This window comes from Saccoglossus kowalevskii, chromosome 8 (genome assembly GCF_978046115.1).
Source record: "Saccoglossus kowalevskii chromosome 8, keSacKowa6.1, whole genome shotgun sequence".
Classification (NCBI taxonomy): domain Eukaryota; kingdom Metazoa; phylum Hemichordata; class Enteropneusta; family Harrimaniidae; genus Saccoglossus; species Saccoglossus kowalevskii.
In genome coordinates this window covers 7,667,825-7,685,967 of record NC_140648.1, presented here as the reverse complement: position 1 = coordinate 7,685,967, position 18,143 = coordinate 7,667,825, and the positions used below count along the sequence as shown (strand labels likewise).

The window sequence follows — 18,143 nt, the reverse complement described above, 5'->3', positions numbered from 1 at the left end:
AACAAAATGGCTGCCAGTCAGCTATTTTGAATCCAATCTGAAAAATAAAAAGACGTGCATCAGAGACCCGTAATGTCTAATGTATGTACCAAGTTTGAACGAAATCCATCCATAAATGCCAGAAATGCTAGATATTTGATGATTTTTTTTAGCATAAAAATGACCACCATTCAGCCATTTTGAATAGGATACTCAAACCAATATACCTGTTTATCTATGACATGATGTATAATGAATATTTAAAATTTGAATATAATCAGTCAAAACAAGTCGGAGATATGGGTCTAGAAGCCCATTCATTAAAACAAAATGGCCGCCAGACAGCCATTTTGAATCCGATCTGAAAAATAAATGATGTGCATCAGGAACCTGTAATTTCTAATATATGTAACCAAGTTTGAACGAAATCCATCCATCAATGGTGTGCGTCTTAGCAATGTAGAACGTTCTGTCATGTAGCTCCGTCCCTAAGGATAGGTATCAATGGCTTTTGGGATGAATCTACCAAAAAACATGTGGGGGTATTGAGAAGGAAGGAACGTGGTCACTATGGTGAATGTTTCCTATGCCACCAAGTCTCTCACCTTTAGAATCATGCTTCATTTTACCAGATACTTCAGCAAACACAATAACAGACGCAGCTTGAATATCTTTACAGCATGTATATTACATTAGATGCATTTTTTTACTTCCATACAGATACTTTGCTCTTTAATTAATATAATATGTACAATAGTTTTTTTTTTTTAATATCATTAAAAAAAGTGCTAGTTATAAAGAGCAAAACATGCAAATATTGATATATTAGCCAATCAATACCAATTACATCAACTCCACCACACAAAAATATACACTAAAACACAGTCCCTCTATAGAGGGACTGTGACTAAAACAATCCCAATCTAGAGGCACATTACACATAGATTGTTGAATTGTTCTAAAACTATGATTTGAGAAATCCATCAGCTACCATGCTGTAAATAACTCAACGAAAGATTGCAGGTAATTGGGATTGCAAGATTATTAGTGCACAGTTTTTACTATGTCTTCGTCTTACCATGTTTTTATAATGAGAACACAATCAAAATAATGTTTGATGTTAACAAACCTAAAGGTGTGTTTTTTAGCCCGGTCTACATTGTTTATAATGGATACATTATGTACATTTACTCAATAACAATTTACATAATCAGTTTTCTCAAAGAATTTTCCATGTCGAGAGTAAATCATATTCGTTGTCTGGAATACTGAATGCAATGTTAAGGAGCAGCCAAACCAACTATTAGGCTATATACAATGTATTATCTATTGTTAAATAATATATTTTGTAGCTTGTTTTGCAAATTAACTGTAGATAAGAAAAAAAGACACTGGTGGCAACCACAGAGAAAACGTATTACAATTATCATGCACCATACGCAAGGTTAACTGAACTCCAAATTTCTACAGACAATAATTCAACAGACTAGCAGTGGAGTGGTAATTATAGAAATTAAACAATTGACAATTTAATAATTAGTTCGAGCCATCATGAACACTTGTCATTAAATCATGAATGGCATAGACCGCTTTTTGCACATAGTCCTGTATATTTGTTTATCCTATTAGACCAGCAATGGCAGGATAGACAAAGAACATCAAAGTGTCTGTAAATGCTGATGAAAACTCTTTCCACAAATTCACTGGTTTTTCTTGTCTTCTGGATTGTGAGCTGTTGAATACGGCGGTGGTGGTGCTGTCGCCTAGGAAACAAATACAAATATATGGCATATTATTGCATTGCTTTACTGTCACACTTGTAACAACACAACTCATATGAATCACAATACTAATCAGTATTATACTGGACATTGTCAGAGGTAATGCAGTTTCAGTTGCTGTCAGAATTAATGGATAACCCTTAATTTAAACATTGACCTTTTAGTCTGCATTATTTTAACAATCCCCCACAGTAAGTGCCATATTAGATGAGAAGAAGATATTGTGTAAGGCATTTACATAGTGAAAACAGTACTGTCACAAGATTTGTGTTTCTTTGCAAACTGTTCAAACACACATTTGATATCAATATTTCATTCACTAGATCAGGGATGATATTTCATGTACCATAGTTGTGCATGCCTTACCTGTTGTGGTGGTGCAGGTGGCATGTAAACATTCTGTGGGTTTGTAGGGCTGTAATAGGCAGTACCACCATTAGACATGGCTTCTCTGGCTTTGGCATCTATGGGTAAATAATATAGTATATCATGTTTTGTTATTTATTGAGATAAAAAATAATATAAGTTCTCATTAATGTGTAAGCAAAGACTGAAAACAGCAGTAAAATAACACAACCTAAATTTCTGTAATTCAGGTGAAAGCTGGCTAACTATTATTGTGATATTTTCCATCACATTATACTAGCCGCTTCTGAAATGAGTATAACTTTGGTTTTTATTCAATTTAAAATTTTCACCAGCATTTTAGTAAAACATTTTACATATTTGAAAAAAAAATTCCATGGGCAACGGGTCTTGGTCAAACATTTTGTAAAAATATGGGAATTTTTTAAAAAGTTTATTTCGTGGGTGCCTCTGGCATTCAAAGGGATAATAGTAGAATTCTAGGCAAACAGAATTGACAGACAATCACCTACATGAACAGCTCTGCTATGTCATCTTAAATGACAGAAGAGCTAATCAAATTTGCAAGATTTCCAATGAGAAGTGACCTTACATACCTGCTTCCGACACTGGAGGTGCAGTGGGGGCAACTGATGAATAAGGCGGTGGTGCCTCAGGAGACTGATCTGTTGAAATACAAACTATTCATTAAACATGACAGCAATCACCTATTATTAGTAGGATTGTGGGCAAGACACATGCATTAACTTTCAAACAGAAAGCACAATCATGAATATTCATGATTTGTACATTTTAGTTAATGAAAAGGATGAGAGAACAATTCAAACAGAAAGCACAATCATGAATATTCATGATTTGTACATTTTAGTTAATGAATAGGATGAGATAACAATTCAAACAGAAAGCACAATCATGAATATTCATGATTTGTACATTTTAGTTAATGAAAAGGATGAGAGAACAATTCAAACAGAAAGCACAATCATGAATATTCATGATTTGTACATTTTAGTTAATGAATAGGATGAGAGAACAATTCAAACAGAAAGCACAATCATGAATGTTCATGATTTGTACATTTTAGTTAATGAATAGGATGAGATAACAATTCAAACAGAAAGCACAATCATGAATATTTATGATTTGTACATTTTAGTTAATGAAAAGGATGAGAGAACAATTCAAACAGAAAGCACAATCATGAATATTCATGATTTGTACATTTTAGTTAATGAATAGGATGAGAGAACAATTCAAACAGAAAGCACAATCATGAATGTTCATGATTTGTACATTTTAGTTAATGAATAGGATGAGATAACAATTCAAACAGAAAGCACAATCATGAATATTTATGATTTGTACATTTTAGTTAATGAAAAGGATGAGAGAACAATTCAAACAGAAAGCACAATCATGAATATTCATGATTTGTACATTTTAGTTAATGAATAGGATGAGAGAACAATTCAAACAGAAAGCACAATCATGAATATTCATGATTTGTACATTTTAGTTAATGAAAAGGATGAGAGAACAATTCAAACAGAAAGCACAATCATGAATATTCATGATTTGTACATTTTAGTTAATGAAAAGGATGAGAGAACAATTCAAACAGAAAGCACAATCATGAATATTCATGATTTGTACATTTTAGTTAATGAATAGGATGAGAGAACAATTCAAACAGAAAGCACAATCATGAATATTCATGATTTGTACATTTTAGTTAATGAATAGGATGAGAGAACAATTCAAACAGAAAGCACAATCATGAATGTTCATGATTTGTACATTTTAGTTAATGAATAGGATGAGATAACAATTCAAACAGAAAGCACAATCATGAATATTCATGATTTGTTCATTTTAGTTAATGAATAGGATAAGAGAACAATTCAAACAGAAAGCACAATCATGAATATTCATGATTTGTTCATTTTAGTTAATGAAAAGGATGAGAGAACAATTCAAACAGAAAGCACAATCATGAATATTCATGATTTGTACATTTTAGTTAATGAATAGGATGAGATAACAATTCAAACAGAAAGCACAATCATGAATATTCATGATTTGTACATTTTAGTTAATGAAAAGGATGAGAGAACAATTCAAACAGAAAGCACAATCATGAATATTCATGATTTGTACATTTTAGTTAATGAATAGGATGAGATAACAATTCAAACAGAAAGCACAATCATGAATATTTATGATTTGTACATTTTAGTTAATGAAAAGGATGAGAGAACAATTCAAACAGAAAGCACAATCATGAATATTCATGATTTGTACATTTTAGTTAATGAATAGGATGAGAGAACAATTCAAACAGAAAGCACAATCATGAATATTCATGATTTGTACATTTTAGTTAATGAAAAGGATGAGAGAACAATTCAAACAGAAAGCACAATCATGAATATTCATGATTTGTACATTTTAGTTAATGAAAAGGATGAGAGAACAATTCAAACAGAAAGCACAATCATGAATATTCATGATTTGTACATTTTAGTTAATGAATAGGATGAGAGAACAATTCAAACAGAAAGCACAATCATGAATATTCATGATTTGTACATTTTAGTTAATGAATAGGATGAGAGAACAATTCAAACAGAAAGCACAATCATGAATGTTCATGATTTGTACATTTTAGTTAATGAATAGGATGAGATAACAATTCAAACAGAAAGCACAATCATGAATATTCATGATTTGTTCATTTTAGTTAATGAATAGGATAAGAGAACAATTCAAACAGAAAGCACAATCATGAATATTCATGATTTGTTCATTTTAGTTAATGAAAAGGATGAGAGAACAATTCAAACAGAAAGCACAATCATGAATATTCATGATTTGTACATTTTAGTTAATGAATAGGATGAGATAACAATTCAAACAGAAAGCACAATCATGAATATTCATGATTTGTACATTTTAGTTAATGAAAAGGATGAGAGAACAATTCAAACAGAAAGCACAATCATGAATATTCATGATTTGTTCATTTTAGTTAATGAAGATGAGAGAACAATTCAAACAGAAAGCACAATCATGAATATTCATGATTTGTACATTTTAGTTAATGAAAAGGATGAGAGAACAGTTCAAACAGAAAGCACAATCATGAATATTCATGATTTGTACATTTTAGTTAATGAATAGGATGAGATAACAATTCAAACAGAAAGCACAATCATGAATATTCATGATTTGTACATTTTAGTTAATGAATAGGATGAGAGAACAATTCAAACAGAAAGCACAATCATGAATATTCATGATTTGTACATTTTAGTTAATGAAAAGGATGAGAGAACAATTCAAACAGAAAGCACAATCATGAATATTCATGATTTGTACATTTTAGTTAATGAAAAGGATGAGAGAACAATTCAAACAGAAAACACAATCATGAATATTCATGATTTGTACATTTTAGTTAATGAATAGGATGAGATAACAATTCAAACAGAAAGCACAATCATGAATATTCATGATTTGTACATTTTAGTTAATGAAAAGGATGAGAGAACAATTCAAACAGAAAGCACAATCATGAATATTCATGATTTGTACATTTTAGTTAATGAAAAGGATGAGAGAACAATTCAAACAGAAAGCACAATCATGAATATTCATGATTTGTACATTTTAGTTAATGAATAGGATGAGAGAACAATTCAAACAGAAAGCACAATCATGAATATTCATGATTTGTACATTTTAGTTAATGAATAGGATGAGAGAACAATTCAAACAGAAAGCACAATCATGAATATTCATGATTTGTACATTTTAGTTAATGAAAAGGATGAGAGAACAATTCAAACAGAAAGCACAATCATGAATATTCATGATTTGTACATTTTAGTTAATGAATAGGATGAGAGAACAATTCAAACAGAAAGCACAATCATGAATATTCATGATTTGTACATTTTAGTTAATGAAAAGGATGAGAGAACAATTCAAACAGAAAGCACAATCATGAATATTCATGATTTGTACATTTTAGTTAATGAATAGGATGAGAGAACAATTCAAACAGAAAGCACAATCATGAATATTCATGATTTGTACATTTTAGTTAATGAATAGGATGAGAGAACAATTCAAACAGAAAGCACAATCATGAATATTCATGATTTGTACATTTTAGTTAATGAATAGGATGAGAGAACAATTCAAACAGAAAGCACAATCATGAATATTCATGATTTGTACATTTTAGTTAATGAAAAGGATGAGAGAACAATTCAAACAGAAAGCACAATCATGAATATTCATGATTTGTACATTTTAGTTAATGAAAAGGATGAGAGAACAATTCAAACAGAAAGCACAATCATGAATATTCATGATTTGTACATTTTAGTTAATGAATAGGATGAGAGAACAATTCAAACAGAAAGCACAATCATGAATATTCATGATTTGTTCATTTTAGTTAATGAAAAGGATGAGAGAACAATTCAAACAGAAAGCACAATCATGAATATTCATGATTTGTACATTTTAGTTAATGAAAAGGATGAGAGAACAATTCAAACAGAAAGCACAATCATGAATATTCATGATTTGTACATTTTAGTTAATGAATAGGATGAGATAACAATTCAAACAGAAAGCACAATCATGAATATTCATGATTTGTACATTTTAGTTAATGAAAAGGATGAGAGAACAATTCAAACAGAAAGCACAATCATGAATATTCATGATTTGTTCATTTTAGTTAATGAAGATGAGAGAACAATTCAAACAGAAAGCACAATCATGAATATTCATGATTTGTACATTTTAGTTAATGAAAAGGATGAGAGAACAGTTCAAACAGAAAGCACAATCATGAATATTCATGATTTGTACATTTTAGTTAATGAATAGGATGAGATAACAATTCAAACAGAAAGCACAATCATGAATATTCATGATTTGTACATTTTAGTTAATGAATAGGATGAGAGAACAATTCAAACAGAAAGCACAATCATGAATATTCATGATTTGTACATTTTAGTTAATGAAAAGGATGAGAGAACAATTCAAACAGAAAGCACAATCATGAATATTCATGATTTGTACATTTTAGTTAATGAAAAGGATGAGAGAACAATTCAAACAGAAAACACAATCATGAATATTCATGATTTGTACATTTTAGTTAATGAATAGGATGAGATAACAATTCAAACAGAAAGCACAATCATGAATATTCATGATTTGTACATTTTAGTTAATGAAGATGAGAGAACAATTCAAACAGAAAGCACAATCATGAATATTCATGATTTGTACATTTTAGTTAATGAAAAGGATGAGAGAACAATTCAAACAGAAAGCACAATCATGAATATTCATGATTTGTACATTTTAGTTAATGAATAGGATGAGAGAACAATTCAAACAGAAAGCACAATCATGAATATTCATGATTTGTACATTTTAGTTAATGAATAGGATGAGAGAACAATTCAAACAGAAAGCACAATCATGAATATTCATGATTTGTACATTTTAGTTAATGAAAAGGATGAGAGAACAATTCAAACAGAAAGCACAATCATGAATATTCATGATTTGTACATTTTAGTTAATGAATAGGATGAGAGAACAATTCAAACAGAAAGCACAATCATGAATATTCATGATTTGTACATTTTAGTTAATGAAAAGGATGAGAGAACAATTCAAACAGAAAGCACAATCATGAATATTCATGATTTGTACATTTTAGTTAATGAATAGGATGAGAGAACAATTCAAACAGAAAGCACAATCATGAATATTCATGATTTGTACATTTTAGTTAATGAATAGGATGAGAGAACAATTCAAACAGAAAGCACAATCATGAATATTCATGATTTGTACATTTTAGTTAATGAATAGGATGAGAGAACAATTCAAACAGAAAGCACAATCATGAATATTCATGATTTGTACATTTTAGTTAATGAAAAGGATGAGAGAACAATTCAAACAGAAAGCACAATCATGAATATTCATGATTTGTACATTTTAGTTAATGAAAAGGATGAGAGAACAATTCAAACAGAAAGCACAATCATGAATATTCATGATTTGTACATTTTAGTTAATGAATAGGATGAGAGAACAATTCAAACAGAAAGCACAATCATGAATATTCATGATTTGTTCATTTTAGTTAATGAAAAGGATGAGAGAACAATTCAAACAGAAAGCACAATCATGAATATTCATGATTTGTACATTTTAGTTAATGAAAAGGATGAGAGAACAATTCAAACAGAAAGCACAATCATGAATATTCATGATTTGTACATTTTAGTTAATGAATAGGATGAGAGAACAATTCAAACAGAAAGCACAATCATGAATATTCATGATTTGTACATTTTAGTTAATGAATAGGATGAGAGAACAATTCAAACAGAAAGCACAATCATGAATATTCATGATTTGTACATTTTAGTTAATGAATAGGATGAGAGAACAATTCAAACAGAAAGCACAATCATGAATATTCATGATTTGTACATTTTAGTTAATGAATAGGATGAGAGAACAATTCAAACAGAAAGCACAATCATGAATATTCATGATTTGTACATTTTAGTTAATGAATAGGATGAGAGAACAATTCAAACAGAAAGCACAATCATGAATATTCATGATTTGTACATTTTAGTTAATGAATAGGATGAGAGAACAATTCAAACAGAAAGCACAATCATGAATATTTATGATTTGTACATTTTTGTTCAAATTAGTATCTACATAGACTTGCACACAGTCTCTTGTTTGTTTTTTGGTGTTTTTTTAAATTAAATTAAATAACATTATGCGAGTGTATACTTGACAAAAGTTGGGATACCACAACTTGTAACCCTTGTAGACACCCTCTTGTGACCCCGGTGATGACTGTCACAGGTCTTAGTTCAGTGCATGATGCAATGATTGAAAGGCTCAATAATGTTCCACCAATCAGCGTTAATGTCAAAATTTTCATGAACATTCATCTCAACAAGTTAATTAAAATCCGTGCACGCTTGGATTTCATGATTTCTGCCTGGACTACCAATGTTACAGAAATTTCAATGAACATCCCTGGACCATAGTTATCATTGTATCTCCACAGGAAGCTTTATGAAAGAGCAAGTACTGAAAATAATGGGACATGGTCTGAAAGCTGTCTACATCAGTGATGTTTATGAAAAAATGTAAACTTGTATGTAATATTGAAAATTATGTCTATTTGTGATGTCATTGAAATGTGCATGAATATTAATTGTACGGGACACTAGTCTGTTTTTTGTTTCGCTGTCTTCACGGTAACCCAGTTTTCAGCATTTATAAACTCATATAATTTATTTTATTGAAAAAACACGAAAAAACAAACAAGAGACTGTATGTAAGTCTCGTAACCTTTGCATTGAATATTGATAACTGATTGTACAGAAAGAAAAAGACAGCATACCTTGCATGGGATATGGAGGTGCTGAAGCATAGCTGTAATCAAACCCATATGCTGCTGGTTGTGGTGCTCCTCCATTCATCATCATAGGGGGTGGAGGATAAGCACCTGGGGGAGGGTAATTTGCTGCTGCTGCTGGTATTCTTGGTCCCGGCGGAACATTACCATCTAAATTTAAAAAGAAATACAAATACATGTTCACAGAAAGAACACCCAATACATGGCAGGTTAAACTGTGTTTAATCAAACTAAAGACTGTGTTCATGCATTCAAACACTAAATTACCTAGCAACACGTCATGCGTAGTTCAACTTTTAATTATTAATAACACAATGCCAGATGTAGCTAATGCATTTTTCAAACACTGCACACATTCTCAAAAGCATCTTGTGGCAATGTTCGTTAGTGTTAATAATATACTGCACACTTTTCAATATAAAGCATGTAATAAGTTATAGATAGTAGATCAGTGATGTTTGATCTTACAACATTAACTGATACATAATATAGTCTCATATGGAATATAGAATTTACATTGTTTTGACTTTTATGGCCTAATTTTTCTAAATAAGAAAACTGCTACAGCCACTGACAGCACAAGAAATTAACTACTTACTTTTGCTGGCTACTTTCATTAACCGCTCTCCTAATTCTATTGCACCTCCAGTTTTAAATGTCAGTTTGAAAAAAGCCGCTCCTTCCCATCCACCTTGAATGAAAACAACACTGTCAATGACATATACATGACCTGATGTGTGATGTATGTGTGAAGTTTAAACTTGATTGGTCCAGGCATGTATGAGATATGGCTTTGTGGAACATAATGATCACCAGTCAGCCATTTTGGATTTGATGGTAAAAAAATGCATGAGATCTGATGTATGTGTAAATTTGAACTTGATCGGTCCAGGCATGCTGAACATATGGATCAGAAACTGTATTCTTTGAAACAAAATTGGCACCAGTCGGCTATTTTGAACCTGATCAGATGGACGCATGCATGTACACTATAAGGTCCAAACACCATGTTAACAACGATAAAATGTCTTGTTTAAGCAGACATGTGCACTCATCACATGTATCATGCAAAACATATGTGATATCAATATCACACACTTTATCGGTAATTTGATTGGTCCTTGCATGCAATTTGAAACTATGACGTCACCGACTGACAATCTCCTTAGGCGGCCAAAATGATGGCTTTTTGCAGACTACAAAATATATTTTGTAATAACTGTTTGAAATATGGTAAATTTGAATGTTTTTGCAGTATATCGATAATTTCTAATTGTCCAATCCTACATTGGCAATGCATAGAATTTGTTTCTCCCACTCTGTTTGCAGATCATTCATGAACTCTGTGATACTACTGCTATAGTTACCACAAAATTGTGCAAATCAACAAAATCATCACCAAGAGATCATACTTCAACTTCAATAATGAATTTCACTTCAATGCAATGCATTGTGCAATCACAATTATTCAGAAATTGTCTGCAGTATCACACGGTATTCTGATTGGCTAATGACATTCTTGACTGAATCCTTCAAACATTCATTCCTAATAATACAAACTTGAAGTTTATATGTACTTCATATCAAACCAAAGATATAACATTTTTTGTATCAAATTATGACTGAATAAGCAATGCTGTTAGAACCTCAGAGAAGTCATTTATTTTTGTATGTATGCAAGTCTATGGCAGTAGATGATCATTTGTGAGATCCTCCCAGATTCATAACACCAGGTATTGTTTGTTTATCATTTTTGGTTTCATTAATTTTAGCCTAAATTAGAGTCAAGCCATTGTTTGGAAAACAAAATACTACACAATTCTTTGATCAGTCAAAATTCTAGAAGCTACTAAATTACAAAATTTAAATCACTAAATTACTAAAATTGGCATTCCAGCACAGCAGCCAATCAGCGACGGCCTAACGCTTAGATGACAATTTCGGTTTCAAATAGTGTCCTAGGTTCTTCGCGTAATTAGGTGTTCGTATGCAAGGGATTTTTCCACACAAAAACGACGAATTCGGTCGAATTTTGTTATCGGTTGGCTTAATATAACTCCAACGGACCGTATTTTTTGTGAAAGATTGGTATTTTTGTCCTGATTTGTAGGAATCTGAAAAACGCGTTTCACAACTTGTCTCTTATTTAGTTTTATGCGTCATTCAAGATGGCGGCCCCCATATAGTAAATATCGCATTTATTTTATTATATCAGATGTGCGCCAGCTGACTGTGGTGCTAACGAATATTCAAGAGATTGTAGTATACAGTACCGTAATCTGCAAATGCATACAAATCTATTTGCAGATATTATTTATTGTGCAGTATGTTATACAGTGTGAAATTTCGTTTGCGTACAAGTTTGTCTGTGTAAAAATCGCAACAAAGTTGCAATCGAGTGTTGTGCATCTCATTAGCATATCATTATCCCGTCTGCCCTTTGTTTTTTGAAAAAATTTCCCAATGTTACCGAAGTGAATGCTCTAATTAAAGCCGCACCAAGACTTCACGCATCTGAATTCGTCCATTGAAAAAAGGAATTTTAATTAAAGCCGCGGCCTCAATTAGGAATTTTACGGTATACAAATAAAAAGGACACTTACCTCCAGGCTGAGCCTTGATTCTACCCTTGATATAGTTGGCACCGAATACTGGTTGCTTTATATCAACTTCTTTCATATAGTAAAATGGCATTGCAAAGGAGACCAATAAATCTCTATTCTGATTGTGAAATATCAGCTGTAAATTAAACATGTTAGAAAAATGTTAGAAAATTAAAATAAAGACCCTCAACAACAACAAAAATCAACAAACACATATACGGTATATGTATGTATGTATGTATGTATGTATGTATGTATGTATGCAAGTAGTACCGGTAGTGCACATATGTAGAGGTGTTGGGCATACATGTTTGTACAGGCATTTATGTTTCAGAGTTACAATTTACTTGCTATTTATCGCCTCTGGTTTACAAGAAATAATTTTAAAGTTATTGACCACTTCTGCCTAACTGCTAATTATGTTGAAAATCTCTTTCCCAATATAGCAGTACAAAGTATATATATGTACAAAATGTATTGAAACAGGTGAAGAATTGCTAAAGGTTTGTCACATGCAGAAGGGATGGGATGATTATTATTATTGTTTAAAAAGTGTCAAGGTTATGGCTAAATGAAAGAAATCTGTGGATGTGTGAATTGAACCTGGAAAACATGTCATTCTTTAATTACAGATGAACATCAGAGGCAATGATCTCGTTAATTTAATTATTTAAATTATAATTGTTAAAATGTTCGTTTATAATACATGTCACATGTATAATTATAATGGTGTTTTAATTGTAAAAATGTTCAAGTATGGTGTATTCATATTTATTTACTAATGGTGGTGATTAACTGGTGCAATTCAAGTAAATAATTAGAAATATGCTTGCAACATAGTTGTTAGTAAATAAATATAATTGATAAAATTTATAATGTATGTGTCCAAAACTTCTGGGTGGCAAATGGTTGCCAAAACTTCCATCTACCAATGAAATGTTAATTAAAGCAATAAAAAGAACAAAATGTCAGTTTCCATTGATATACATGTAATACAAGACTGTAAAACTGTAGATGAGTAATTTAGAATTTGCCACTAGAGGGCGCTATATAACATAAAATACAAGCCATGCATGGCACAGTCTCCATTACCGTACTAGACCGTGTTAGCGCTCATGCCTGGGCAAGCCCCCCCCCCCCCCCACAATTTTTATATTTGGGGTCACATTCGGCAAAGTGCCCACACCTTCAAAATGCAACTAATTTAAAACTTGGTCTTGCGTAACGAATTTGGGTAATCGTTTTTATATGATACACCGTGGATGTCAACCGCTGTGAACATGTTGTGAATGCGTAGAACACGGGAACCGTGCGTAAACTACGCTTCGACAATGACCTGTTAATACAAGTAAAATGCAGTAAATATTTCATGCCATATTCAGTTTACCTCTCAAAAATGGCTAGTTACTAGTATTTTGGAAAAACCATTCCAAAAGATCGTACTTCAACATCAATAATTCACTTCCGCATTGCGTTACCGGAAAGTCTTCGGGAATTTCCGAAGAATTGCGTCAGTACAACACAGCATTCTGATTGGTTAATAACCAACTTAACCCATTAGGTCAAAGGACGCTGCTGCAGGTCAAATCTACAAATGCATCATGGCGGAAAGTGATTTTCATCGAGAGTTTGCGTACGATCCAACACCTTCGTCAGTGGAGATAAAATGACAATTTTGACTTCGACTGTGTTCCAACAGACTCAAATGTTTTAAATTTTGTAAATTCTGGTGGTACGTAATTAATATTGTAATGAAATGTGCATATTTTTTGTGATCATTTCTGTTTCTTCATTGTGAAAATCAATAACGACTTAACTAATTTCGTAATTTGATTTTCCCTCAAAGACGTAATCTGTCACTTGATGAATCAAATTTTTCATTCGCACACTTTTTCGAGGGGATGCTCGAGTAAGCGCCCATCCCTACAAAATCGTGATTTTCTGAGTTGAGGCCCCTGGGCACTAACGCGGGCGAGTACAGTAGTTATCAAATTTAAGATATATAGTTTTGTTTATAGTAATATAGCTGGAATATAAACATGTCAGGAATAAGATTATGATGATTGTTTAGCATTTCAATTATTGCCATTTGTATCTGGAACAGCATTAAAACAAAATCAGCCATTTTGAATACATGTATAATGAATATATAAAATGTGAACATAATCGGTCAAAGCATGTCAGAGATATGGCTCTAGAACAAAATGGCCACTAAATCAGCCATTCTGGATCTGACCTAAAAACTAAAATAACGTGCATCAGGAACCTGTAATGTCTAATGTATGTACCAAGTTTGAACAAAATCCATCCAGAAATGCCAGAAATACTTGATATTTGATGATTTTTAAGCACAAAAATGGCCACCATTTGGCCATTTTTAATAGGATCGTCAAACCAATGTATCTGTTTATCTATGACATGATGTATAATGAATATTTAAAATTTTATGATTTTTTAGCACAAAAATGGCAATCATTCGGCCGTTTTTAATAGGGTCGTCAAACTAATATATATGTATATCTATGACATGATGTATAATGAATATTTAAAATCAGTCACAGCAAGTCAGAGATATGGCACTAGAACCACATTTACTAAAACTAAATGGCAGCCAGTCGGCCATTTTGAATCCTATCTGAAAACAAAAAGATGTGCATCAAGGTCCTATAATGTCCAACGTATGTACCAAGTTTAATTGAACAAAATACATCTATAAACAGCCGAGAAATTCTTGATTTTGATGATTTTTAGAACAAAAATGAATCAGATCATGAAACAAAATAGTGTGCATATGTATAATATCATGTATGATGTATGTGTAAAGTTTGATTGTGATTGGTCCAAGCATTTCTAAAATACAGGTCCGGACGCACGCACGCACGGAAGTTAAAATATAAGACTGGACTGAAAAAGTACTGGATCATGGCATGAATTTAAGAGAATCATTGTACTATATTTAGATAATTTTTATTTTTATTAGTAGTTATTTTTTGTTCGTAGAAATGAGCAAAACATATTGACATTGATGATGTGGTGATGTCACCCACACACACACAATTCCTGTACATACTCATGGTGTACACTCACAATACCACAACAGGCATGAGTTAACTTCTCACCCAGTGTATATGTTAAGCTTCAATTCAATTTGCTAACCACCATAATGTTGTATACACAAGGGCAGTATTTAAATAAATACCAGCAACAGTTGCTGTTCTAAAAGCGTACACATTACCAGCGTAGTAAACAATTGCTATCACTCTTTGATAACTCAAAGCATTGTCTTGTGCTATTAATTTTATGATGACAAGCAGTCAATGCATTATTGCAACACCCAAAATAGAACAATACAACGTATGTTGTGGCAATTGATCTGCATCAAAGCATGGTGGTCATTGCTCATTTCAATTTTGAGTAAACAAACAGTGTAATTTACTCAGTACACGTTTCCGAATATGCTACGTTGCAGTGACCACAGTTCTTTAAATGTTTTTACTAGTTTGTACAATTCCAAAATTTCAATTATGTGATGGGTAAATGATTTTCTAAAATTGTTTGTACTGGGGTAACCTTTGACAATGAAAAAAAAGATTGACACACTCTCTATATTGTGAGATATAATTTTGGCAATGAAAATACAATGACTTAATCTCTGTTGTGAGATGTAGCTTTGACAGTGAAAAAGAGAATGACTTACTCTCTGTGTTGTGAGATATAACTTTCCTTTCTTTGAGCCTCTAAAGTGATCCAACATTGGTTTCATATCAAATTCCAATTCCACATCATCTTGGTGCATCAAAATACTGACCAAAGAGAAACAAACCATCATCATCCATTAACATAACATGAATTGCATTTCTGTTATATTCATGTATATTAAGTTGCATTTTACTACAAAGCAGGACTTTAAATATTACCAGGTACATCATCTTTTGAAGTCATCAAGTAATTAAATTTGTGTAGATTATCCTGTGTTTCTTCTATGATTTGTTGGTGCATTAAATTATACATTGTGTATTGAGAGCATATCATAACAAAGTGCAGTTCATCTTCTATTTCCTGCTGTTCACATTGTCTGCAAATTCTATTTTCAGTGGGTCATTTTGGTTGCATATGTCTTCTTTTCTATTGCTAAATTGGGACTACTAGTTCTAAATTATGTCATTGAAATTCTATTGTTTCTAATTCAACACATCCAAGTATTTTTGTTTTGTTTTTTCAGTTATATTTTTTGTTAACAAATCATGATTCTGTGGTTCTAGTGACAAATTCTTGTTGTTCATCATTTTCTGTATTGAAGAAAACCATTGTAGATTGGATTTCTTTTGTTCAAGTTTTGTGATATTATTTCCTGGGCTTTGTATTCTGAAGGAGCCCAATTTCATGACTAAAATATTTGATCATTTAGTTTCTGATACCAAAGCAAATGATATTGAGAATAATGGGAATAAGGGATTATAAGCGGTGACAGAAAGATAATATTTTAAGTGTTTATTATTTTGTTTTCTGACAAATATACCGGTAGTCTTGAATACATTACCAAAATTTTGATAACAACAAAGTACCTTTGGAAAGACAATGGAATATTAAATTTATCATTTTTGTTCACAGCCATCTTCAAATATAGCCTATCAATCTGATTTGATTTGATCATTTCCACCGAGTGTGACAGACAAAATAAGCACATACAGATTTTTTTTATTTAATTTTACTAATAAATCCTCAATGCACAATATTGGAATGTTTAAAATGTTATGGATGCATTTAAATGTCTGCTTTATTCAGAAAATGAGCATCACATCCAAACACTTTTTTTGTATCATTATTTGTTGTTGGTATTTCATTTTTGTTGCTATAAACTATTTATTTCTAAGGAATGCAATAAAATTATTATTATTATTAACACTTTCCTTTGTCAACATCGACAGAGCCATAAAATAATGCATGACTGAATTAGAATAACGTCATTGAACACAAATGATCTGCTAAATTAAAATAACAATAAAACTCAATGTTTCCTTGACAAATTCCTTAAATTAAATCAAAGTGAATATATTCAAAACATCATAACAGTAAAATTATATGTCAGTGAAAGTAAATGGTTTTACAGTAAAAAACGAAAACAAGTCCAAGTTGCTGTCAAGTGAATAAATGCATGTAATCTTCGTCTAAAGGTATTTTGTTTGACAACCCAATGTATAGAAATGTACACTATTGTCATTTTACAAATATGTTTGCACCACGGCGTTAGGGTCCGGCCTGTACACCAACGCTGGCGTGTATACTGACAGACGAAGCACATATCCGAACCCAAAACGCCGCGGAAATACGGCTATATTGTATTGTAGCTCACTATTTTGCTAACAAAGTAGCATTAGTGATATCAGCGTACCAGTAAAAACTGTTACGTCTGAACTATCAATATTACTATTTTGTTTGCAAAACAGTGAACTACACTTCGACACGATAATAACAACATCTGCACTGTAAGTGTGATTGGTGGCAATAATAAACACCTGACTTTGAGTCACGTCACATGATCGATTGCGTTATTCCGTCGCGAGTTCTCAGCGCCTATTACCTAAACAACCACAGTGTATTCTTCGTGCGGTTGCTTAATATTCCTGTCAATTTTGGTGATATACGGTGATTTTAACTTACTTTTCGCCTTGGTACAGGACGACACCATCGCCTTGAGTCGATTGATTCAGCGCCATCTTGGTTCTGTTTAAATCTCACATGACGTCAGTGAAATAGAAATTCTCGCAAATTCTCGTGAACATTGAGACCTGTATTCGTGCCCTTTAAGATACTAAATAAAAGTTTCAAACAAATTAAAAAAAGCAGTCGTCAGGAAAAAAAATCATATTTTTTATTTAAAGCCTTTTCACATGAAAATACCTTTTATGTTTTGTACTC

General features: G+C 31.8%; 1 protein-coding gene across 1 annotated transcript; it reads right to left on the bottom strand.

Annotated features, from left to right (window-relative positions):
- Window positions 1-647: 647 nt before the first annotated feature.
- Window positions 648-18,019, bottom strand: LOC100377480 (WW domain-binding protein 2-like). Its single transcript, XM_002736274.4, has 8 exons — window positions 17,886-18,019; window positions 15,922-16,027; window positions 12,225-12,360; window positions 10,220-10,312; window positions 9,607-9,771; window positions 2,723-2,791; window positions 2,127-2,224; window positions 648-1,742 (listed from the first exon to the last, which is right to left on the bottom strand). The coding sequence occupies exons 1-8, from the start codon at window positions 17,939-17,941 to the stop codon at window positions 1,680-1,682; spliced, it is 786 nt and encodes a 261-aa protein (XP_002736320.1). The 5' UTR covers window positions 17,942-18,019; the 3' UTR covers window positions 648-1,679.
- Window positions 18,020-18,143: the final 124 nt, after the last annotated feature.

Excerpts from the sequence above, each read along its gene's own strand:
- LOC100377480 (XM_002736274.4), bottom strand. The coding sequence starts at position 17,941 with ATGGCGCTGAATCAATCGACTCAAGGCGATGGTGTCGTCCTGTACCAA. Across the intron at positions 10,313-12,224 it reads AATCAAGGCTCAGCCTGGAG|GTGGATGGGAAGGAGCGGCT; the intron begins GTAAGTGTCCTT and ends TTTTCATTCAAG. Across the intron at positions 1,743-2,126 it reads CACCTGCACCACCACAACAG|GCGACAGCACCACCACCGCC; the intron begins GTAAGGCATGCA and ends TTTGTTTCCTAG.